The sequence below is a fragment of the Aspergillus nomiae genome, assembly GCF_001204775.2.
Source record: "Aspergillus nomiae NRRL 13137 chromosome Unknown contig00033, whole genome shotgun sequence".
NCBI lineage: Eukaryota > Fungi > Ascomycota > Eurotiomycetes > Eurotiales > Aspergillaceae > Aspergillus > Aspergillus nomiae.
Genome location: NW_015378088.1, coordinates 92514 through 117521, shown reverse-complemented (window position 1 = coordinate 117521; position 25008 = coordinate 92514). Strand labels below are relative to the sequence as shown.

At 48.2% G+C, this 25008-nt stretch overlaps 6 protein-coding genes across 6 annotated transcripts; 3 read left to right on the top strand and 3 right to left on the bottom strand.

The window, feature by feature from the left end:
• Positions 1–1582: 1582 nt before the first annotated feature.
• On the bottom strand, positions 1583–3300 carry ANOM_002663 (glycoside hydrolase family 71 protein; the record flags this gene model as incomplete). Its single annotated transcript, XM_015547920.1, has 4 exons — positions 1583–2240; positions 2293–2518; positions 2581–3109; positions 3175–3300. Coding segments are annotated over 4 exons (1536 nt in total), but the record flags the coding sequence as incomplete, so codon positions are not given.
• A 1735-nt stretch (positions 3301–5035) lies between these two features.
• ANOM_002662 (uncharacterized protein) lies at positions 5036–8636 on the top strand (the record flags this gene model as incomplete). Its single annotated transcript, XM_015547919.1, has 10 exons — positions 5036–5112; positions 5211–5236; positions 5290–5405; positions 5504–5805; positions 5874–6087; positions 7126–7151; positions 7210–7251; positions 7303–7354; positions 7414–8195; positions 8276–8636. The coding sequence occupies 10 exons, from the start codon at positions 5036–5038 to the stop codon at positions 8634–8636; spliced, it is 1998 nt and encodes a 665-aa protein (XP_015410283.1).
• Positions 8637–8899: 263 nt separating this feature from the next.
• ANOM_002661 (uncharacterized protein) lies at positions 8900–10138 on the bottom strand (the record flags this gene model as incomplete). Its single annotated transcript, XM_015547918.1, has 1 exon — positions 8900–10138. One exon carries the CDS (start codon positions 10136–10138, stop codon positions 8900–8902), a length of 1239 nt encoding a protein of 412 aa, XP_015410280.1.
• A 2479-nt stretch (positions 10139–12617) lies between these two features.
• On the top strand, positions 12618–14473 carry ANOM_002660 (transporter; the record flags this gene model as incomplete). Its single annotated transcript, XM_015547917.1, has 5 exons — positions 12618–12869; positions 12918–14087; positions 14145–14263; positions 14311–14394; positions 14449–14473. 5 exons carry the CDS (start codon positions 12618–12620, stop codon positions 14471–14473), a joined length of 1650 nt encoding a protein of 549 aa, XP_015410281.1.
• Positions 14474–15578: 1105 nt separating this feature from the next.
• ANOM_002659 (uncharacterized protein) lies at positions 15579–18080 on the bottom strand (the record flags this gene model as incomplete). Its single annotated transcript, XM_015547916.1, has 3 exons — positions 15579–17844; positions 17893–17968; positions 18023–18080. The coding sequence occupies 3 exons, from the start codon at positions 18078–18080 to the stop codon at positions 15579–15581; spliced, it is 2400 nt and encodes a 799-aa protein (XP_015410258.1).
• A 2005-nt stretch (positions 18081–20085) lies between these two features.
• On the top strand, positions 20086–24144 carry ANOM_002658 (peroxidase/cytochrome P450 family protein; the record flags this gene model as incomplete). The annotated part of the gene is made up of 17 exons (XM_015547915.1): positions 20086–20274; positions 20337–20501; positions 20552–20660; positions 20715–20801; positions 20861–21036; positions 21165–21208; positions 21268–21539; positions 21607–21774; positions 21829–21966; positions 22018–22053; positions 22105–22309; positions 22401–22675; positions 22732–22948; positions 23000–23429; positions 23478–23602; positions 23664–24061; positions 24116–24144. 17 exons carry the CDS (start codon positions 20086–20088, stop codon positions 24142–24144), a joined length of 3063 nt encoding a protein of 1020 aa, XP_015410257.1.
• Positions 24145–25008: the final 864 nt, after the last annotated feature.

Genomic DNA, 25008 nt, shown 5'->3' with positions numbered 1-25008 from the left:
GTATCCAGTAGCGTAATGTCTCCCACAGGGCTCATTCAAGTGGAAAGCTTCCTCATGAGTGATACCTCCAACGGAACTTCGAATATCTAAGCCGAGACGGGCTTCACCTCTAGCCAAGGACTATATCTACTAAGCTCGGCATGCGCAATTTGAAATCCGACCGTGTCCGATGGGCAGCGATACGGATACTCTGTAAGTTTCATAGTTCCAGTTTCATCCAGGAGTCAGCAGTTGCCGCATTAGCTCGGACATGCACCTGGCCGTAGAGAGTTCAGCATTCCTCGGCTTGGCTGGATGAGAGTCTAGACCCATCGGTGCAAAACGTAAGGCCAGCTGCAAACTTGGTCTAGGAAGGAAGGAGCCAGGTAGTGCATCTCGTTAACTTGCTTCACTCTGACATATGTGTTTTGTACGATGTAGAACACGCAGGGGCCTAATTTAATGTCACACTCTATCGACATGGTAATTCGTGGAAAATATGGCGGCCCATGCTATAAGGCACTAGTTCTCCTACCATATCGAGCAGAGAGTATCCTTTTGAAGAGAACATGCCCACCGATACCAATCGATCTGACATGCATGATCGCAATCGGTGTAGTGCACTGCCAAGGTCTCACTCCCTGGCTTAACTGTCGCACAAAGAAGAAAGTTTGTTAGATTATATATCGTATATTACAATCTATATTTCCAACACGCCTATAATACTAGTTATATAGAACTTGCTAAATGAGAACATCTTCAAAATCCCCTCTTATATCAAGGAACCTTAATGATCTATGTCTCTCTGGCAGTCATGAAAGTACCGTTGCTGTCCTACCAGGCACCTGGAACTATTCATCAGCGTTCCTAGAAGAGCCTCCATTGATCCTATCCATCATCTCCTACATATACGAGTCACCTGGCAGCATGCCAGAAGGATTAGCCGAAGGCGCATCTGCAAGTTGAAAGATTTTCTTCGCTTACTGTGCCTTCTAATGACCTGCTAGTGTGACTGGAATGCTCTGTCTACTTCCACAACCCCCGCTGCTTACCCATGGACGTGTATCGTCTTTCGTCCTTTCTTGTTGGAAGCTCGACCCACCTGCTCCGTACAGTCCATGCACCTACCAAGGGAATCTCCATCGCGCCCGCACTAAAGACAGTGACTATGACACTTTTATTGAGACATTTTATCTTGCGTGCGTAGCCGGCAACTTGCTATAAGCCCAGGACCTGGTTGAAATTCTGTACATATTGTCATCTACTATGCTAAGCCGAATATTGTCGATTAGTTGCTCGATGCAGGCGTAAATCTTGGAGGACAATCGGCTCAACAGCAATACCGTGGCGGAATCCGTTTACAAGTAGGAAACGCATACAATTGCCTCAGCTCCGGGGGACGATCCTGGTTCTCCTTCAGTCTGGAGGCAGACAGCCGCCTGTCTACCCAATAGCTAGCTGACCTGCGGCCAATGCATAACAATACATGCGCTACTCTAAAGCGAAATCAGGTGTTTAGTTATTGTTAATTATTCTCCTTCACGTCCAGGTAGAAATTATGAGATATGTTATATATTATTGCGGAGTTGCCCACTCTAAATCGCTAAAGAATGATACAGCAACTGGTTGAGTCTGGTGCAGGCGAAGATGTCCGCGATAGAGGAGCTGTGGGCTTTCCACATCCCTGATTACCCAAAGGAGTAGATGGACAACCTGTCCGCAATCCCTGGGATAACAGAGCCATCCCGTCTGGCTGCAGCTTGTCAACTTCAGGCTCCGCCGGCAGTGTGCCAACGTAGGCATTGAAATTGTAAATGCCATACGGACATGTGTCAGCAACATCTCGTAGACTAACCCCAGATAGCGCATCGACAATGTGGCCCTCCCGATGAACCTGGAATGACTGCACACCCACACCCATTGGCACCGACCACGCGTGTGCACCTGGCGGTGCCTGGAACGTCCGTGTACTCGACCCGGAGCATACCGTCACATCCGCGGGTTCCTTCAACAGTGTCACAATGAAGACACTGTCCTGCATAGTCTCTGAACCATGTGGCCTCCCGCGGAAGAAGTCTCCATTGGTAGTGCTGGCAGTGTCCTGCATTGTTGTGTCGGTTGCATCGCAGTCGACCCATTTGGGCGTTGGGCGGTACCAGTAGACTATCCTTTCTTCGTGAATGAAGTCATCTGGACCGTGCAAGCCGGCTTTATACGCTGCAATGAAGGGTTTAGCCATGTCCAGCCAGCCATTATGTGGCCTTTATATTATGCGTTAGTGGAGACTCTTGAAATGGCTGTGGTAGTACCTACATGTCTATCGCCCACTTAGATGAACCGTCATCCGTGTGGGGTGATGATAGAGGACCGACATAGTGCGACTCTCCAAAATCGTTCCAGGTGATAATTTCCACAAAGCGTGGCCGCAGAGTCAGGATTTCTCTCCATCGGTGGTACCAAAGAAGATCCGACGGAAAGACCCAGTTCTTGCTGTAGGGGACTTCTGCACCGAAATGTGTGAAGAACCATGGTGACACCGCTATTCTATATCAGCCAATGTTGTTCAAGAAAACCGTGAAGCGGTGACCCGGGGATACTTACGCGCAATATATGGCTTCCCAGCAAGTGCATGTCTATAGGCATGATCGCCATCCGCCACGGCCACCTTCTGTCCTTCGCTCGGAGCCTTATTATGTCCATTGCTATCCCATGCCATCCAGTTCATGGCACCTTGGATATTATCGAAATCGCCATGGCCGGGATGGAAGTTGGGTGCAAAGAAGATCTCACACCCAGCAGCACTTTGGATTGCACACGGATCGACACCATCGCCACAGAACGATGAGACAAACACCTTACCGTCGACCATGAGTTGAGCCGGATGCTCTGCAAACTGGCGGACCTTGGCTCCGACCTCGCTGCCCTGGCTGAAATGCCACCAGTTGAAGTCAAACGAGATGAACACCTTCATGCCGTTGTTTGCAGCAGACTCGTAGGCGTAGTACAGCTGGCTATCGGTGTAGGAGTCGGTCCCGATGTTCAAGGCAAAGGCATCAATACCATACTCTTTGGCTCTTTTCATGTCAGCGTCATAGTCGCTCGCATTCTGGCGGTTGCTGACAACACCAATCTGGATTCTGTCAGCTGGGAGGGTCATTTTCCGGTAGCTTTAATGGGCGCGTTATATTCACGTACTATGAAATGACAGAAGACAAGCCTTTCTTCGCCAGTGGAATCCACTACTGAATCCATGGCAGTCGGCATATTCAAGGCGAATAATGGTATTGTTATTGACCCGATCAGGCAGAAGCGATCCAGCACGACTTTTTAGAGAGAGCAGCCAAGACTTATTACGTAAGATAAGAAATAACTGAGACAAAATGGTCTCAGGGTAATAGAAGAAGCCATGCATATAAAGGAGAGGGCAGATGCACAAGGTGAGGGGATAGCTAAGAGTCCAATGGCGGTATAATTCAACACGCACATATACATACAGTCATTCGCACCACAGTGGGTCTCAGATCTAACCCACTCTTATGTGCAAGTGGTGCTGAGCAGCGAAATAGAATAGTCATCCATCCTGCCTGGCGTACATGGTCAGCTCTTGCTTCTCATTAGCGTTTATCAACAGATATATAATATTCCTGTCAGATCAGAGAGTCCTTAGCTCCAATAGTCCACAGTCTAATTCCACGTCTTTCGATATAACGGTTCCATCATTCATGGCCGTTATCCGTGCACTGTCTCCGAAATGTTGGATTCTGGCATCTGCCCCTTGCCATGATATTAACAGGGTGGGAAAATACCGACCTCTGAGAAAGGCAAGACAGGGCTAGTGAGTGGGAGGCTAGCTAGCCAAAAGTAATATTGAGCATTGAGGTTTTGCTATGTGTTATTGAAGCCCTACTGCATTCCGAACTGTTTCAGTGGTAAAAAGCAAAGGAATACAATCATGTAGCCTTGAGGCAGACAAATATCAAAGGTATTAATAATGTGGCCCGGAGGCTTTTGCGGGTGTTATGGTATGGTTGGGTTGATGGAGCTCAGACCATACGGCGACATCCGAGGAAGCCCTACTACAATGATAGTTTGGATGTTTACTCGGATCCTGTGAAGACAATCGCAGACAGGTCGGGCCGCGATAGGAGAATGTGTGAACCTTCCTTCGTTTAACACAATCGAATGCGCAATTGCTGCTGTGAAATTGAGGGCGACGGAGATCATTCATCAGGTAGAAGGCAAGCAAAAACGGCCATTAACACCTAGCCCACTGCAGGGCGAATAGTAGAGGTTACGGCCCGAGCAAGAGTGGTCAGCATGCGTACGTGGCATGTACTGGGGCATGTACTGGTTAGATCCGTATGATACGGCAGACAAGCCATGTTAGACGGTTGTCCATCCTCTTACGCGTTTCTCGCGGCCCGAAGACAACGAAAAACAACCAAGTTGATGTCTGCGAATGTGTGAGAATGAGGCTCAATGAAAACGGCCGAATCCAACAGCAAGAAGGAAGAAACAGGGCAATGGTAATCGAATGGAAGGCTGTGTTGTGAGGCCTGAACGACGCCTTCTATTATTAAGTTCTGTCTAAGAGATACGGCCAGCCTTTCTCCATGGCACTAATCCGACGGATGTCCGTATACAATCCAGATCATTGGTGAAAGGTACACACCAACCGTTGTAGCTAGCAGGCTAGCCTCATGCATTGAACCCATACGGAGTAGCGAGGGGTGGATCAGCAGCCCACAGGCCGCTGTCAGTCGTGTATGCATCTCCACTTGAACGAATAAAACTAGTTGTGGGGAATTCTAAACGTCAGCTATTCCACACCCACGTAGCCGAGGTGCGCTAAGTACTAGCTCCATGAATATCAATGCTGCTCACTGGCCGTTGGGGGCCTTAGCCGCAACCTTTCGAAATGAGAAGGACGGAGAATTCTTCAGCGAGACGCGGGGGCCAAAAATGGCCGACCTGGTCAGTATAATAGTAGGGCCTCTGTATCTTGGAAGCTGGATTGAGATTCCACACACACCACCAAAGACCCCGTTTCTCCATCATGTCGCGCGAGATTGACCGGCTGGCTCAGCCAGCAGAGAAAAAAAAGATGCGACTCATCGTCGCTAGCTGCAGTCGGTAAGGCATCGCTCGTCCCAGAGTGGAGTTTGTCATGGGAAATATTCCCTCCTTTAAGGGGAGGAATAGAATACCCGGGCTAATTGACGATTGAGCAGAACAGGCACACTGGGACTCCATGCAGGTTTGGAAATGCTGGGCTATACGCCGTATCACATGATTGATGTGATGTTCAAGGGCAGAAGCCTCATATGAAGGTGTTCACAGAGGCAATAATTGCCAACCACAACCAACTCTCGGGAATCAAGCGATACGAAACACCAGACGTGGAGAGGTGGGTAGGAAACTATGATGTGAGTTCAATCTGATATTTCACCATGCTTTGCATTTGAGATAGCCTCTTCGAACTATTTATTTTCCGATCGTGAAGCAAAAGGCTGACGTGCTCTAGTGCTTGATGGAAATCCCAAGTTACATCGGGAGTAGGGCCATAAGAGGATATATTGAAGACCCCGACGTGAAGTTTATAGTAACCGAGCGCACGCCTGAAAAATGGGTCAAGTCAATCGACAATACTATTGGGGAAGCTGTAAAGGCAGCAAACCAGTTTCCACTGAATATCCTGAAGCGCTTTGACTCCGAACTCGGCCATTTCCTCCACCTCGCCACGGTAATGTACTGGGCTTATGCGGATGGGGGTAACCCAGGTGATGCCAACAGCGAAGCTGCTCTCTATAAAAACTATGTCGAGTAGTGAGTAGTCTCTGTCCCCTGGCTCGGCGTAATTATTTGGAATACAACTGACTATCTTGGGGACATAGTATTCGGACTATCAAGGAAACACTTCCCAGTGATAGGCTGCTAGTGGTGAAGCTTGAGGACGGTCTGGGCTGGGAACAGATCTGTCCGTTTTTGGACCTTCCAATCCCCGAGGAAAAGTATCCTCGTGGTAATGAACCCGACAAGTTCCACAGGATTGTTGCGGACTATATGGAACCCAGAGTGAAGGCAGCTATGCTGAACCTCGGTGCAACGGTCACCGCCACGGCGGGAATAGCTGGATATTTGGCCTGGCGTTACTATCTTCGCCAATGAGCCATGTGAAACGGGTAAACGCTGGTATTTACCAACTCAGTTGGAATCGAAGAGCGTAAAATTAAAGTAGTTGTGTTGGGGATTCCATAGTACTTAAATTCACTTAAGGTTGTCTTCGGTCGATGGCGTGATTGTGCTTAATTTGTGCTCATCAGAGACTACACCCCCGCTACTATGTTCAGGTGGGGCGATAGGATATAGAATATATTGGTCATAGAGCATACTGCAGTGGAGGCTCACCGACATAATTTCTGTGCAGACTTTCAGATGCAGACCTATGCATGAGTGACCTGTGAGTAGGTGTTTAGGATACATACAAGCGGCCAAGTTAGCCATCAAGTTAATATTCTGAACTCTCCTATCGGCCATCTCCATATTCATAGCACTCCAGAGTAGCTCTAATCGTATATTAGAAGTCCTTGCAATCATAAACCACTCTAGTCGAGAAGTTCCCATGAAACACGGCTCATCTTGGGAGAGAAACACCCGAAGCTAGCTGCAATTGTACCATTGGGCGGCCTCCTGTCTGTCGCCACATCGCCGGAGTCAGGTTTCGACTTGTAGTATCAGGACATATGAAACTGCTTCTAGTGGAGTCATATTTATGTTATATTTCTCGTTTCGGTTCCATTCTTGCCAGTAATGCTGCCTTCAACACTGTCGCCGGGGTTGGATATGGTCACGTGATGGTGTTGGTGGAAATATTAATGGTTTGATGAGTCGTCCGATTCGTATTTCCTGGCCATTCCTCCCTTTCACTTGACCTCGTTGCTCAAGGGCCCACAATATCTGTAAGACAAGCAAGACTGGTATTAGCATGCGTGAAATTGTACAATCCCAGCTCCTGTTTTAAGTGTCATGTTGTTGCTCACGTCAAGATATATATTCAGGTTCCCATACACATTGGTCGGTGTGTATGACTCAACTTCATCTCAAGTTTTTTGATGAGAAGTACGGATGTTAAATATAACTCTCTAGGGCAACGAAGTCGGCACTGGATTCTGGTTAGAATGGATTAGCATTTACAAGATACATCTGATGGTACACGCTGACCATCTGCAGGCAGGCAATCTCGGACGAGCATGGACTGGACAATTCTGGAAGGTAAGTCATGATCTTCCAAAGTGGCAATTCCTGATTCTCACATCATCCCAGGTTTGCTGGTTCTGATGACCAACTTGGAAAGCTAAATGTCTACTTTTCAGAGGTTATTGATCGATATACAACCTTTCTATACGCGCCTTCTAGCTAATTTCGATCCCGTAGACGGAAGCACAGGAATATGCCCCTCGTGCAGTACTGCTCGACTCAAAAACTGAGACTAGGGACAGAATCTGTACGGGTCCTCTTCGCACCTTCTTCCGCCCTCGTAACCTTCTATTCAGAGGCTATGGTGCCGGTCAATGTTGGGCAACAGGCTATCACACTGCCGGCGCCGAGCTTATCGACGATTCTCTTGATATTGTGCGCCGCGAGGCTGAGGCATGTGAATGTCTGCAAGGCTTTCAGATCACCCACTCCTTAGGTGGAGGAACGGGAGGCGGTATGGGCGTACTGTTGATCTCAAGGTTACGCGATGAATTTCCCGATACAATGATCGCAACCTTCTCTATCTTCCCCCCACTCGCACCCGATGTCGTTGTCGAGCCCTACAACGTAACTTTGTCAATGAATCAGCTGATTGAAGATTGCGATGCAACTTTCTGCATTGACAATCAGGGCATTCTGGATATGTCCACGGGAACTCTGGGGTCACGCGGTCCTTCTCAAAAGGAGCTGAATCCCCTAATCACACAGGCTTTGTCCGGTGTTACAGCTTGTTTTCGCTTTCCCGGGCAGCTCAATTCGGACCTGCGCAAGCTCACAATGAATATGGTGCCATCTGCTCGACTACACTTCTTCATTCTTGGGTTGGCTCCTCTGCCCAGCTATACTTCCCCGTCCTCCATCAGTGTACCGCAGATCATTCAGCAGCTATTCAGTGCAAGCAATATAATGGCTTCTGGGGACCATCAGATGAGCCATTTCCTGTCATCCTTGGCCATTTTGTAAGAGCGCCACCTTTTCATGATTGACCCAGTTGATATAAACTGCGCTGCAGGTTTGGCCCAAATGCTAACTAGAGCAGCCGCGGCAAGATCAATATGGCTGAAGTCGAAGCGCAAATGGATAATCTACAGAGCAACACGTCCGCTGAGTTTATCGAATGGGTTCCCACTAACATTCGATCAACTGTGTATTTGCCTCGTAGCCTTGATGTGTCATGCACCCTCTTGGCCAACTCCAGATCGATTCAGGGAGTGTTAAATCGCATCAGTGAGCAGTTTGGCCAATTGTTCAGGCGCAAGGCCTATATGAACCCTTATACCATGAATGGAATGGATGAGCTTGACTTTGTGGAAGCTGAGTCAAACTTGAGTGATTTGATCGAAGAATACCAGCAGTGTCAGGGTGGGCTATTGGATGGACAGGATGTACGAGAAGCGTGATATTGGTACGATCAAATGGATGCCCATTTGTGGTCAGACCCTCACTACCACTAGATAGAACATGTACTCATGTGTGGCCCCGTGAGAGTCAAATTCCAAATCATTCCTAATAAAGCACCCGTGTCCTTCTGCTAATACCTGAGTACGCATTTGATCTAAGGCCTAGAGACACCTAGACAGGTAGCTGAATTTATATCCACCGGACAGTAATAAGTATTAGCAGACCATCCAATTGAGACTCTAACGATGACCAAGTGACTACTTCAGATATCCTCTGGGATTTTAAAATCAGGTAGGCTCCTAGAAACACTCCAATATTCACTGTTACGCTTGGCCCGCCCCAACGTCGGCCCTTCTCGACGAACAAGGTATGTCCAGAACTGTTGTGCCTTCCACAGTTCCTTTCCAAAACAATGCCAAGCAGTCACAATGATCTCTCCCCCGTTGCATTCTTCATAACGGACCGCAAACTTGGTGGTGCAACTCTTACACCGCCAGGTAAAATCATCCTTTATTTCTGCACCTGCCGGATCTGGAGATATACTGGATTGTTGGACACCCTGCCGTAAACGCGGCGGAAAGGCCGTAGCAATGGCCATAGTAAGAAGGGAGCTGTTAGGGACAGTCTTTCTTGATCGACAATTCTTTGGTGGGGGTGCATTTGTCGTGGATAAATGTGCACAAACACGAAAAGGAAGGGATGTGATATCCGCCGCTTGAAGGGTGCGAGTCTGTGAATGGCTTTTCCGTACCCGGTGCTCTTGGGTAAGGATGAGGTTCCGATCGACCCATTGTGCAGACGAGCACAGCCTGTAGTTCACCAAGCCCTGTGTGAAGGTAAAGTCGCCATCGAACAGTGAAATCGGTGCTCTAGCGTCCGAGGAAACAGGCTGTGACTTGAATGCCTCGAGGATATGCTCCCACACCAGGCTGTAGCCACCCGATGGTGTTTGCGGCCAGTAGTCGATGCTGGCTAGCTGACCCATACAATGTTTCGTCCATTTAGTCTCCCGGTGGTCCCTGGGTAGCTTGAGCGGTGGGTGAAGAGTCTCGCATCGCGGGCAGTATTCACTTTCGGGAACATCGCGTTGAAGAAGTTCAACCAGGGATCCGTAAGATCCATATTGAAGTCCGTAGAGGCGAGCTCGTCCACGAAAGCTTGCCCAGGATGCGGTGCCGAGGAGATGCAATGCTTCCTTGCAGGTCAGAGTGAAGCAAGCTTCGGCATCACGAGGTAAGTGGTTAATGATTTTATCGAAGATCTCTCTGGGCAAAGCGAAAAGTCGTAAGGCTCGATTGGGATCCCGCTCTACTTCAAACCGAGACCGCTCTAAATAGCTTGGTTTTGTCCTTTTCGCTGCTCGACGTTTGATCTTTTCATTGCCCTGAAGGTTGGATCCTTGCAGGCTGGCACTGTTGTGGTGGCGTAGAGAACGTTTCCTTTGGCTCGTCTTATTGCGACAAGTAGCCGATTGGGCCTGCTGGGAGCGTGTACGTGCCATGCCTCTGAATATCGTAGGATAACTAGTGACTTTACAGATATTAAGACTGTATGGTATGCTATAATTCTCGGCGTGAAGAAAAAGAAAGAAAAAAAATTCATCATAAAATAGGAATACCGCGTGAATTCCACCCAGTTGGTGCCTAGCCCTAGGCAACCTTCCAGTATCCAATTTTGAATCCACCAATCAACTTCCTTCTACTACCATCATCTATATTCTGCGTTACAATCCAGTATGTCCAGGACCTCTCACAGGCCACTGCCCAGAAACTACTTTACTCGTTAAATAAACAGATAGTCTCGGCAGACGGACCTAGTTATTTGGAGTGAGCAGATATTGCCCCTGAAATGGGCCACGTAGTGGCCAGACGTCTTGCTGTGGACACTGATGTAGAACGGAAGAGAGTCCATATCTTTTTCAACCCCATCAGCCAGATAGGATTGATAAAGTTGTGCTGCATCGTCCACGTGGCTGTTCCAGAGTGGGTACATGGCGATGTAAACGCCAACAGCCTACTGGGTGGGTTTTGCACTCCCGAACTTCAGACCATTTATATCTATGGATCAAGACGTAAGGGAATCAATATTCGCTATACTTGGACTATACTAAGAGATGCTATATAGGTTATGATGCATTTCTGTCTCCATAATGCCTATAAAGAGCAAAACGTGGCTATCACTTTTGTCGGGTAGCTATGCCAACGATTGCAGTCGAAGTCGGTTATAGCGAATCCTGGCCGAAGCAGCTTCTACAGGACCGAAATGCCTGGATTAATTGGGGAGCACTGCACGTCAATGCAGCTTTGTTGGTTAAATGGAATTCACGCGAAGGGAATCAGGTCGCAGGATACTTGGAGATTCATCGGCATGGGGCAGCCCCCTCCCCTCGTCTATAGAGTAGGATCAATTAGTTCTTTGAAGTCGTTCGCGTGAGTTTACTGTTGAGAAAGCGGCTAAGTAATGCTATTCCAGCGAATATTCCCGACCATACCTGGAAATACCCCTCAAAGCCTTAAATGGTAATGACTGGATTTCTATCCTGTAGGGCAAGTGCCCGTTGGGAGAAATCCCAACGACATATGCTATGCGAACCTCGACAAACTCAGGAATAGAGCGACACGTGGAATGGTAACGAGGGATTATGCCCAGCGCTCTAGCTTCTCGCACCTTTCCAGGTTTTCCAAATGATGATCAGAGGGATTCGTATCCACGTCAACCTCAATACAGCGCCAACAGACGCCGTGGTGCATCTAGCAATTTAGGTAGTTGAGGATCACTCGCAGCGTGCATCCGGTACCAGCCAGTAAGCGGCTTCATGTTCCGAGTGCTTGGTATGAGCATACTATTTGCTACATGTTCCTCCATCAACTGCAGCTGGTGTACAGCTTTAATGATGAGTTTGAGGAATCAGGTATTGAGAAGTATCTTGAGGACTTGCCAGAGGCTCGACAAAGGAACTAGTCACTCCACCGATGGACTAGCGGTTGGATTGTGGGATATTTGGTACCTTGTTTCCCTTACACATGATGGCTAATTCTACCTTGGCTTCCACGTTAGTCAAAACTTTCATACCCTATCTTGCTTAGGTTTTCACACCGCGAGTCGAATAGCATTTAGTAACCATCACACTGTTGTATACTACAGTGCATAGTAATAATTACCGGCCTCACCAAGAATCCAAAGTCTTCCAAGAATGCGAAGTGCTCAGTACATGGAATATATGCGAGATACGGACATCGAAGATTTATGGCCCATATTTCGGCTATGATATTCTTGCATTATTCTACACCATCGCCCCCCGCGATGTCGCCATAGCACCGACAGCCGATGCTCGAGCGACCGACATCCGGATAGTGAGGAGAAGGAGGCTTTCTTTCTTTCTTTATCTATTTTTTGTATTTCACTTTCCCTGATTGCAAAGCTGGTAATAGTGCCTAGCATAACTGCCTGCCGACCTCTAGCTTTAACCGTCATGTTCGGGTTTCCCTCGACCGCTGATATATATTTCGGATCTATTACGATGTGCCTGACAGGGAAGAGCCGAGGGTAGATAGCGAAAGCTCGGGAAAAGTAAACTTAAGCTCGATCGCGACAGCTGGATTGCATATTTGTATTTCAAAAGGTTGTTTTCATTGGAAGCGAGGGGATGCCATTGGCTCATTGACACGCTACGATGGCGTGTGAAATCGCGGGGTGGTGCAAGTCTTGGTGTGCGTAAGTCGGATAAGCAAATTCCAGAGGGGAATGGTTCTGGCCAGTGGCCACACAGGCTCGTGCTGTAACAATATGGTAAAGACAAGACAGTCCATCGTGGCTAGGAAATTCCCCTCGTCTAACTATTATCTCATCGAGCTGGGCTGTCACGACATTCTCTAGGGCAGTATGTCACTATCGGTTGGAGATTGCTATAAAGGCCTCTCATCAAGCTCCAAAGCCTTGGGCCATGCATTGTATAACCAGCTGTTCATAATCAAGGAAGTATGGCTGGGGAAGAACCAAAGGCTGTGCCAGTTTCTACCATTGAGGTAGATACTGATTCTCCTGTGGCCAGTACAAAGTACGATTCAGACAGAGAGCGCCAGGAAAGTCCGACCCAACCTCTTCCGGGGAAAAGCACCTTTGAAACAGAAGACCATCGCTTGTATCGACCAATCGACAGCTATGAGGGCATTCATCGCTGGGACCCTGATTTTCAATGGACCGAAGAGGAAGAGAGGAAAATTGTCAGAAAGGTAGGGCAATCCATTGCTGCGATACGACCACCTGGCTCATAGATATAGATTGATTGGCGCGTTTGCACGTTTGCCTGCGTTACATTCTTCGCACTGCAACTTGATCGAGGAAACATCAATCAGGCGCTCTCGGATACCATGTTGAAGGACCTCAAGATGACCAGCAATGACTACAACACCGGGCAAACTATCTTCTTGGTCTGCTTTCTGATCGCCGAAATGCCCTCGCAGTTGATTTCCAAGCGACTGGGCCCCGATCGATGGATCCCTATTCAGATGGTGGCCTGGAGTTTAGTTGCAGCGTGTCAGGCATTTCTGAAGACCAAATCAGCTTATCTAGGCCTCCGTGCCTTGCTCGGACTACTTGAGGGTGGTTTCATTCCCGATACAATTCTCTTCTTATCGTTTTTCTACAAGTCCAGCGAACTTCCAAAACGACTTACATGCTTCTGGATTTCATACACGCTGACCGGAATCATTGGCGCCTTTCTAGCATTTGGTCTGCTTCATATCAAGGACTCTAATGGTGGCGGGTCCTGGAGGTACCTTTTCGCGTATGAAGGTCTCATCACCGGTATTATTGGCATTCTCGCTGCATTTTGGATGCCCGCGGGCCCGACGCAGACCAAAGGCGGACTTCGAGGGAAAGACGGATGGTTCAACGAACGCGAAGAGAAGATTATGGTGAATCGTGTGATTCGCGACGATCCAAGTAAAGGAACCATGCACAATCGCCAGGCTGTTACGCCCAAGCTCCTCTGGTACTCATTGAAGGATTACCACATGTGGCCAATCTACGCTCTTGGTTTGATTTGGATGATCCCCTATACCCCAGCTGCCAACTACCTCACCTTGCAGCTGCGTCAGCAGGGATTCACCACTTTCCAAACCAATTTACTTGTGATTCCTTCCGCTGTCGTCAGCATCATAACGATGGTCACGACCACTTGGCTTGCAGAGCGTACTAACCAGCGCTTGCTCTGCGGTGCGGCTGTAGAGATTTGGTATTTGATTCTATTGATCGCACTCGAGACGCTCCCGATGAAAAGCATGCCCTGGCCCCGATTTGCCATTCTTACTTTGACCGTCGGAGGACCTAGCATTCATCCGGTGGTGGTGGCATTAACCTCACGCAATGCCGGGTCTGTCCGGACAAGGACGGTAGCTTCTGCATTGTACAATATGTCTGTGCAAATTGGTAGCATTGCCGCTGCTAACGTACGTCCGCCAATAAATTGGTGTATCGTTGTTAAGAACTAACGTTGGCTTATACAGGTCTACCGAGCCGACGATGCTCCATACTACAAAGAAGGAAATAAAGTCACGATCGCACTGGCTGTTGTGAGCTTCTTTCTCTTCATCGGAGCAAAGTTATACTATGATTGGCGTAATAAGTAGGTACTCATGAGCTCTTTTTTTAAATAGCTGCTGACCTTGCCAGGCGAAACGCCGAGAAATGGGATGCCCTTACTAGCGAACAGAAGCAGCAGTATCTTCAAGAAAACTCAGTCATGACCAATAAACGGTGAGTTGTACACTGGGTATTTTTAGTAGTTCGAATACTGACAACCTGGCCCAGACTTGATTTCCGGTTTGCTTCTTAATTCATTGACTGGTGTGACTTTACAATTATAATGGCTATATTCGTATGGTCTAATTGTTCCATAGAAGTGTAGAGGTCTACTAATTTTGGTTGTTATCGCACTGCTGGATGGAGGAGCGGAGCCCCAGTCACATGGTAAATAGATGCCTTATAGGAAGAAAGATAAATCCATATCATGAATAGAAAAGCTGATGCACCTGAATCACGACATAGTTTCGACCCTATGAGCACAAGTCAAACCCGGTAGGTATAGGCTCGACATTATTGCTCAGTTATTGCGTCAACGTCGCTTAAATGAGGTTATACCAGCCGATAAGGTCTTTTTCCTTGCACATTGGTCAATCCCTCTACACCAAGCACGCCAATTGTCTGATAATCTCCCAGCATCTTGTCAAACACCCCACTTTGTCCGACTCGTAGTCTCCTTCCCCTCTCTTCTGCCCTTCAATGATTACGATGTACACCCATTCTTGCCTAAGAAGCAAATCAGTCACCGTAATCGGCATATCGTGTCAACACGACCCGTATCTTCAAGCAGTGAATCTGTGTCGTTGTCTGCTGGTATGATGCCCTTCTCTACTCAGGGCGCCTCCAAAAACCAGGTACCGATTCCCGCATTCCTCCCCGCATTCCCTGCTATGGCCGTGTCAGGCAGTACGCAATCGACAGACCCACGCACACACGTTTTATATGATGTTGAGGTGATATCCGGGTGTGCATGACGGTTATGCCGACAATAGCCCCACCGTGCAGCAAATAGTCAAATAGACGGCTAATGTGCCCGCTATTTTGCTATTGAAAGATAGTCAAACCCTTTGTTGGATTGGTATTCTCGCGCTATCATGTACGGTAGTCCTAGGGACAGTGTCTCAAGCACAACTAATATAGTTGGCTTACAGTCAGGATACTCACTATATATTATGCCATTATACATAGCCGTCATAGAGGCCTCTCCACTGGCTGCGTTGGTCCTTAGTCGAGGGGGATATGGCTCGAAAAACAAAGAAAGAAAGACGAAGAAAAAAAAGAAGACAGGGGAATCACAGGTCCAATCCATCTAAATAATTCATTCCCTTCCAATGTCTTTGCTAAAGCATATGTCACCTCTACTTGGAGTTTCGATCTGATTCACCCTGTTCATTGGTTGGCGTCCTTTGCGTATCTAGCAATGGCAATTCGCTGTCTTCCTTCTGCCCGGGAAGAGTGGCTGTTCGTAAGCCTATCTGCTTAAGCCAGGCCTCTGTCGACGCAAGAATATTCCCTTGATCTGGATGCAGCGCATGTCCGAGTATCCTACCCGGCGAGGTACGAGCGAGGTACGTTCGCATTTGCTTCAGGCCGATGCGTCTCAGAATAAGTAGCCAAATGCTCCACGCTGCCAATGCCAGGCAGAGGGCAAGTAGTATAAATGCAGGGATGGCGTAGGGAAGTTTATATTTGATGTTTTGTGACCACAGTAGGACCGGTACATTTACATCGCCGGTATCTCGCTTGGATAGCGTCTCTCCATTCCTTGCCGTGGGGGTGCTATGCCAGCCACGCGTACCAACCACAGTATTGGCAGCCATGTCGGTCCACATAAGTTTCAACATCTGCTCAACACCAGCGGCTGACTTGGACAGCTCAAACCATTTATTATATAGAGCCAGGTCGTTAAGCCCAGTATATCGAGAAGTTGATTTCTGCAGATCTTTGACGTCGAAAAGAGATAGCAGCCTATCCATATAAAATCGGTTCCCGGGCATGTCTGACTGTCCGGTCTGGAGGTCCGATATGAACGTATCTGGGTAGCCAGGAAGCCAGAGATGGTCCCTTTGGACAGATGAGATATCGTCATGAGTGGCTACATCAGGCGAGACAATGCCCCATAGAGGCCGTGCATTCCTTATCGTGTGATTGGTTAATCGCTCGACACCCCAGAGTGGAGGTTTGGATGAGCCCGTGTAGCGCTTCTGCTCTATTTTCTCAACTGTAAGCTTGTCCAGCTCTCCTGTCCCATTGAAGCTGAATGTGACCGTGCGTATGGCTGCTTTGGCTGCGGCAGCACAGGAGTAGATCGGAGTACTCCAAGTGCTGTTTGTGTCAGGGATGAGCGGGTCCCCGTCAGTCCTCGCGGGGGCTGCGAAAACAGTGCCGCAGGACACACCAACGAACGATAGGTTGGACAGATCCTGGATCGAAGGATAGTGGCAAGCTTCCGTGGCAACTGCGAAAGTATCGAGTGCAGTCAGGTTGACGGGGTTAGGGCCCTCGGGGGTATCCCTGAGGGACGTTACTGCCCCTGAATTGTTAGGAAACGGGAGCTCAAGGAACCCGGCATACCTGTTGTCTGTCTGAACAGCCAGAGGAGTAATATAGCTGCCAGATACGCCGCGCAAATCGAACGTCTTTCCGATATCAGAATTTATATAGGCGAAGGGTTCCAGTCCATCTGATCCGTTGGTGGTTACATTGAAGAACTGCATCACGAGCATATTGTGTCTCCAGGCAGCATTGTACGCACGGTCATACAATGCTACATTATTCTGGAAATCGCCTGCGTCTATCTCATTCACTGTATGGGGCAGGCTACTGAATCCGCCGTGGTCAACCAGGACTGGGTCCCGTGTCTCCTCAATCGTAGTTGATGACTCACTGGAGGGGTTGTAAGTATAGTCGATGGTCAGGTTAGTGCTCACACATCGTGCTTCGGGCTCGATGAACAGTATGTCTTCTGTCCACCTCGCACCGGTACGCACGTCCACGGGGATAGTATGGTTCCGGAAACCTATACGTCCAGCTTTAGTATCAATGATCAATCCCTCAACCGCTAGGATTCCTTCCTCCATAATTAACTGCGAGATTTGCCGGTAATACCCTTCAGAGTATTCACTCGAAATGAAATTCACGCCAAAGCTGGTTGTTGACCGAAATGACCGCCACTGGAGGTCAAATATGCTGGAAACAGTCGGCGGTACATCTCCGCTCGTGAATAAATCAACACTACTCGGCCAGATTGAGTATGCCTCAGCGGGGTCTTCAATGTCATTGATATTTGGGGGTGCGCCAGGACATCCCTCCGGGGTATTCGGGTCGTCATCCGCGTAACAGATCCTAAGTGATCTGTACCCATCTCTCGAGCGGGTGGCTCTTCCAAAGGCAGATGTATCAGAGACATAGTGAAATGGGATATTAGTCGGGGTATCATCAGGGCCAATAACATCGTATAGACCTAAAGGGGTTACAATTCCAGCCACTGCAACAAGTCCAAGGGCACCGAGCTGTAGCCATGTACAAGCTTTGATCGCTCTGCTGACCCCTGTACTGGCAGCAGTATCGGAATCTAGTATCGTTGGCCAGTATGACGAATGAATCAGCCGGCTGACTACAGACCTAGTATTGTGTCAACACCAGCGCTAAAATTGGAGCAAAACGCAATACCATGACACAATCGAATTCTCCTCCGGCAGATGTCCAATCACTATCAAGCTTATCACAGTAGGAACGAACAGGCGCACTTGAAAATATAAGTATCTCGGGTGTCAGGTCTTCAACATTGGGTTGTACCTACCGAGGAATACAGCCGCAGCAATGATACCAGACACATAACCCACCGTTAGTTCTGCCATGATAGGCAAACCTTTAGGCGCAGTGCTCCGATGTGCACAGATAAGAATATGTGCTCCCCTAGCTTTTGTATAAATTCAGCGCACTTTATGAGCCGACTTGAGGTGGGGCTGGTACAACAACGAGGCTCTTATATTTCAAGCCAAGCCACTTAGTACGAGTCGTGGATGCCAGACAATGATACCATCTCAATGATCAGCGGCTAATACGAGGGACCTGCTTAGATTCTATGGGAACATGTTAACGCGAAGCGAGGTCCGTTGGTCTCGGCGGGTGACGATCAATACACCCAGCCTCGTATTCGTGTGTGCTCCAACATATCCTCTTAAGTAATATGATATCTAGCGCGCAAAAGCTGTTCAATGCCAAGAAACCATATTCCATCTTCTGGCTTCACGAGTTTAGGTCACAATCATTACTGGAGCAGGCAACGCGATCAGAGACCACATCTTGAAATAATTGTTACGTTTCAGTCATACGTAGGTTTCTCAGTTGTTTAGACCTGGCATCCTCAGCATAACCGACAGTACTAATGGTTTATGTACGACATTTAGGCCTAATACAGAGGAAGCCATTAATTCACCCTACAATGGCATGTGCTGATGTACTAGAACAATGTCTGTTCTCACGATAAAGAATGTGCACAGCTCAGGGAACCACTCCAATAGCCCAGTTAGTTTGAGCCAGGTATCTCGTCATTTTGATAGGAATGAAACCTTCTCAAAATCCTCTATCGCCATGGAGTGGTGCAGAATGATTACGAGTCCTATATTTTGCTGGAATAGTGAAAGCCAAATCCGAACACTCAAATTACCAACCTGCATGAGATTTAGATGTCATCTCCAAGAATGCGTGAATAGGAATCAATCATCAGGATAAGGATATTTGGCAATATATCCGGGATGTGATCTTGTACCCCGAAGCTTCCCAAAATGCAACCTGTCATATAATTGTTTCTGTCGAATAACCATGTACAGGAAAGAACACAGAGCAAACCCAACGGTTCGCGTGCGGCGAATACACCCTTGATCTAGCCCAAGAGTATAGGGCATTTTAGCACTGAACCCTAGGGGGTTCAAGTATGGGAGATAGTTGAGATATACGGCCGATCAAAAAAGCGTATCTTTCATCACTTCTGATGTAATAATTGACATAGAGTATGCCTGCAAGCTAGTTACCCCAATAATTGCTATGGCGCACCATTCCACCATGAGCTATGTGTTTAGTCTGCCTGTTAGTTCAGGGCACACATTCCCATCGTCGTCCAACTACCTAACCCTGGATCGTAATTATTCGGCGGGGAACGTGATATTCGTGTTGATTCCAGCAGCTAGAGCATGCCACAGGGAGAGCTCTGTCACTCAGTATAGGCAGCCATACCCATCCCTACTGGGTCGCATTCGTGTATGGCGGAAACCCATATAGTTGTGGTTCCTACCCTTGCTAGTCAGTATACAGCTGTAGGATGCCGATGGACCATGAAAAAGCCTCAAGAACAATAGTTCATGCTTAGTCGTAAGGTTGATGTTAGCCTTGGTACAACGGGTCTCCTAAATTCTGGACTGTACCCAAGTCACGAGATTGACGCATGCGGTATTCCCTTAGCTTTAGGGTTCAACCGAGATTGGTTGACCCATGTGAATGCTTCCATCTGATATTTATGTGGTTTGCCCAATGAAATAATTACAATTACTCCCCCTTTCGCTCATGTATTTCCGATTCCCATTCATGATACAAATGTACGTTTCTGGCCTAATATCACGTAAGATGACCGCTAGATGATTATGTGGTCGAGCTCTTACTGGAACCGGCGACCCAGGCTTGAGTTATTGACGGGTTGCCTCAGGTGACGAACAGCATTATCCATGGATACGCCTTCCAATACAGAAAGAATAGCTGTTGCGCTGAAGCTGCGGGTACATTATTATATGGTTCGGTGTCCCCTTATCACGATTTCTGTTTATCGAACGGCACGCCCATAACCACAGCGTGAGACCATTCTTAACCATGACAGACAAAGCCGAAACGAACCACAGTGGTTCCTCTGATAGCCACCATAGCTTACTGAAGCTTCTCAACGAAACTCGCCAAGATATAGTCAGCCAGGTTGGGCGGATCCTCCCGGATCTGCAAGTCCTCAAGGGACTGGGATCGACGATTCTAGCGGGTGGAGTTATTGACGATAGGCAATATCTCGTAGGATAGAAGACTCATGACCCGTCTTTATCTCAATGAATGACACCGCTGATTGCATTTAGATCGAGGAGATCATCCAAGTTGCCGCATCGTTGCCGAATGGTTCAAGGCTACGTGACGGCATCACGGCAGAATTCGTGAAGACATTGTGGAATAGCCTTGACCATCCTCCTGCAGCACGGTTGGGAGACGAGTACAAATACCGCGCCGCAGATGGCAGCAATAATGTAACACGTCGCCCCAATATCTCTCCCAGCGATATGCCTAACGTTCGTAGAATCCGTTGTATCCCCAACTAGGGGCAGCCGGGAGCCACTATGTTCGGAGTGTGACCCCCCAACACCCACGGCCATATGTGCTCCAAGATCCCTCTCTGATATTTGACAGTGGGTTTGCTTCTATCCTACGGCTAGGAATAGGTGTCTGCTAACTGTAATAAGCTATTCTCGCACGCAAAGGACCTTTAAAAGAACACCCTTCTAGAATATCGAGCACTCTGTTTCATTTTGCGACGATCATTATTCACGGTCGGTCGAATCAACCAACATTTGATGTCTGCTGCATGTGAATCTAACGTCTATACAAGATCTCTTTCGTACCGATGATGCTGATATGACAAAACTGAAGAATTCATCTTACCTCGACTTGGGACCTCTGTACGGCCACAACCAAGATCAGCAAAACCAAGTGCGGTCATTTCAGGATGGACTCCTAAAGCCTGACACATTCGCGGAACAAAGACTACTCGGCCAGCCTCCTGGAGTATGCGCTTTGATCATTGCATTCAATCGATTCCACAACTACATCGTCCAGGAGCTAGCCTGATCAACGAAGGAGGCAGATTTAGCTTGCCAGCCGGACTGACACCAGATAGTCCCACATACGCCCAGGCCCAGGCAAAGCGGGATAATGATCTATTCCAAACTGGAAGACTGTAAGCCAAACCCTTTCGCTTCAGGGTAGGAGATACGTCTATAGTCTGACTACGTGCAGGGTCACTTGTGGTCTATATGTGAATATTATACTTGGCGATTATCTGAGGACCATATTGAACCTGAACACCAACCCGGTAGACTCGGACTGGAGGCTCGACCCGCGGATGGAAATAACTCCTCTGAACTCACCAACCATCCCCAGGGGTGTTGGAAACCAAGTTAGTGCGGAGTTCAACATGATCTACAGATGGCATGCCGCCATCAGCAACCAGGATGAAGCCTGGGCACATGGGTTCATGCAAAACGTGTTTGGCACAGAAGTGGATCCAGGTATGCAGGTGCCCCTAGCAGAATCTAATGAGATATCTCTGACCCTGGGGTGGTGAAATGGCTTTAGGTGGTTTGTCCGTTGAGGAGTTCGTTGGCGGCCTGCGCAGGTGGTTAGAGGGGATTGACCCAGATCCCGCTCACTGGACATTCAACGGCCTGCAACGACAACAGGACGGCAGCTTTAGGGATGCAGATCTCGCGAATATTCTGCAGACTGCGACTGAGTCTGTCGCGGGTGCGCTATCTTCCCTTTTACTCGTGCGAGCTTCAAACACTAACTATTCCGCAGGTGCATTCGGCGCCAATAACATCCCGCGGGCAATGAAGGCTATAGAGATGCTTGGCATCCAGCAAGGCCGGGAGTGGGGATTAGCCAGCTTGAACGAATTTCGACGTTTCTTCAAATTGAAAACATATTCAACGTTCGGTAAGACACGGTGAATCCTTTTGGCATTCTTCTGGCTAATGACACTTTCAGAGGAGGTCAACTCCGATCCCGCTGTCTGGGAGGCGTGTAGGTAGCGTAGCTAAATGTTGTATTTAATCAACACTAACTAGGCTATAGTGGAGGCACTCTACGGGCATCCGGATAATATCGAGCTTTATGTCGGTATACAGGCAGAGGAAGCGAAGAAGCCATGCTTTCCCGGGTCCGGACTATGCCCGAACTTCACTATTTCAGCTACAATATTAGCAGATGCTAATACGCTGGTCCGCGGTGACCGCTTCTACACTGTTGATTACAGTCCAGTGAATCTAACGAACTTTGGGTATGTTTCCATCCATGATCTCAATATTATGAACGTCAGAGGAAAGGGAGATATCAACTACGCAAAGATCCACTCTCACCTAATTTCACAGGTTTGCGAACACAGTCCCAGACTTCTCCGTAGCAGGAGGAGGTCTGATGTACAAGCTCCTGTTGCGAGCCTTCCCCGGGTGGTACACTCCGAACAGTGTGTATACCTTGTACCCTTTCACAACTCCGGAGCAAAACAGGAAGGTCTTTGAAAGGTCCAAAACTGCCGCTGGTCTGGAGTTTGATAGGCCAAAATATGAAAGCCAGCCGACTGTTGTGGCTTCATGGCAGGGAGTAACACAGGTTCTAAATGACCAGAAAGCTTTTCGCGTCCCTTGTTAGTTACCCTCTCATGGCTTGTAACCCTGAACTCTGATGCTGATATCTTGAAAGGGGGCCCACATACATTCCAGCTTACGCAACACGATTATATGCTAAGCGGCGACTCCCCAGCCAATGCGAAGCAGAGGGTATTCGTGAAGGATTGTTTATATAAGCCAACCGATGGCCTTGAGGAGGTCAGGAAATTTTACGAAAATGTGACAATGGACCTCCTACACCAGCATAGCCGTAAACTTGGTTCAACATACCAGCTCGATATAGTGCGAGAGTAAGTAGCCCTAGCGCATTAGTCCAAACGGCGTTGACCAACTCCCCCTAGTATCGGAAACCTCGCTCATACTAAATTTACGGCGGAGTTCTTCGGAATTCCTCTGCAAACTTCCGAGAACAATGATACGACAGATGCCTACACAGAAAGAGAGCTGTATACCGCACTTTCAGAGTTGTTTGGCTATGTCTTCCTTGACGTCGACCCGGCTCAGTCGTTCAAGCATCGCATCAGTGCGTCTCGGTCGTCCGAGCGGCTGGGGAAAGTTATGCAAAAGCATGTAGCCAGCTTGAACAAACAGCATTTCACCATTGCACGCAATATTTTAGGCAACCACAGTTCCGGCACAAAGAAGTGCCCATTAGCCGACTATGGACCAGAGCTCAATGCTAGACTTTCTAGTGGTGGACAGTCTGCCGATGAGGTGATCTGGACCGTCATCCCAACTGCTGCAGCTGCATGTGCTACTCAAGCTCAAGGTGTATGTTTAGTCCCGGAACATACAAGACTCACTTCTAATTATTTTTAGTGGGCTCAACTGATTGACCTCTATTTGTCGGATACATATTACAAATATTGGCCTGACATTCAGAAAGCCGCTCGCTCTGACGACAAAGACTCTTTTGAACAGTTGAAAAAATATGCCCTCGAGGGGTATGCTCGACTCACCACGTTCAAGGGAACAAATCCATTCCAGCATTGCTAACGTGAACAGATTCCGTTTATCAACCCCCGCCTTTGGTGTCCTTCGGTACGCAGCCAACGACACAATCATCAACGACGGGCTGCGAAATGTCCCAATCAAGGAAGGGGACACCATATTGGCCGATTTTGTCTCAGCTGGTCGAGATCCAATCAAGTTCCCCGACCCTGAAGCTGTCAAACTTGACCGTCCTGATGACCTGTACATCCACCACGGATGGGGGCCACATTCATGCCTTGGGCGTGAGATTGTGACTGTTGCGGCAGCCGCTATGCTTTCGGTCTTCGCACGAGTGGAGGGCCTTAGGCGTGCTCCTGGTTCGGCTGGTGCGATGAAGAGCAAATTGGTCAATGGGGCGTTCAAGGTCTACTTGCCAGAGGACGGGACGGAGTGGACTCCATTTCCTTGCAGTCAGTTCTTGCCCATGTAGATGAACATTCGAGCGTTAGCTAATGATGAACTAGACAAAAAGGTTCTGTTTGACAGTTTCTAGAGCATGGCGGCTCGAGGCGTGGGAAGGACAGAATCCACCAGGATGCAGGGCTCAATCCGGTAAGTTGAAGGATTCTGGTGAGAAGTACAATCATTTATTCCGCGATCCCCGTAGTAAGTGTCCATGTGTGATAGTATGTTTCCGTCCCACCTTGCCTGATGAAGGTATGATTTATCTGCCATGTATCGGATGTCTTGCTAGTGTGGAAATATGTCGTTCATGTACTTATCTGATAAGTCTCGCGTTGTCGTCTTCCCTTGTCCCAACTTCCATGATTAAAATGCGCTGGTTTCGCACCATATCGCCTGTTGTGGCTTGATACTTCGTATGTATTATTTTGTGGTAAGGTTTCCATTTATCCTCATAGGGCTTTGAATCGTAATTTCTCACTAGTCAAGGCCCAGCATTGGAGCCATACGCGTGCGAGCGAATGAGCCGCGACCGTCTTGTGAAGCACCGCTGCTCGTTCCATGGTTCGTAATGGCCACATGCTTCATGGCCATGACTACAGAATCTGGAACAACGATGCTTAGCTTACATGGATACCATCGGAGTTGCCGCGCCGGTACTGTGCCGTGCATTCATGATGTCAATCCTGCTTCCTCATTTTGGCAACAGACCTAAGCCCGACGCCCAGAGCCCGTCCTGCATATTGGTTATCAAGTATTTCTGGTAGCTGCTTATTTGAATCGAGGAATAAGATCACCTAGAATTGTTGTTAGGCCACCTATCATACCCACATCTTATTACATCGTCGGGAAGAGCGACAGACAGGCCAATACGAATGGGGGTATAAGTAGTGGTATGAGCCAAGCTCCTGTAGAAGTCCTTCAATAGCGGACGGTATTATTGTCGTCTTAGCAG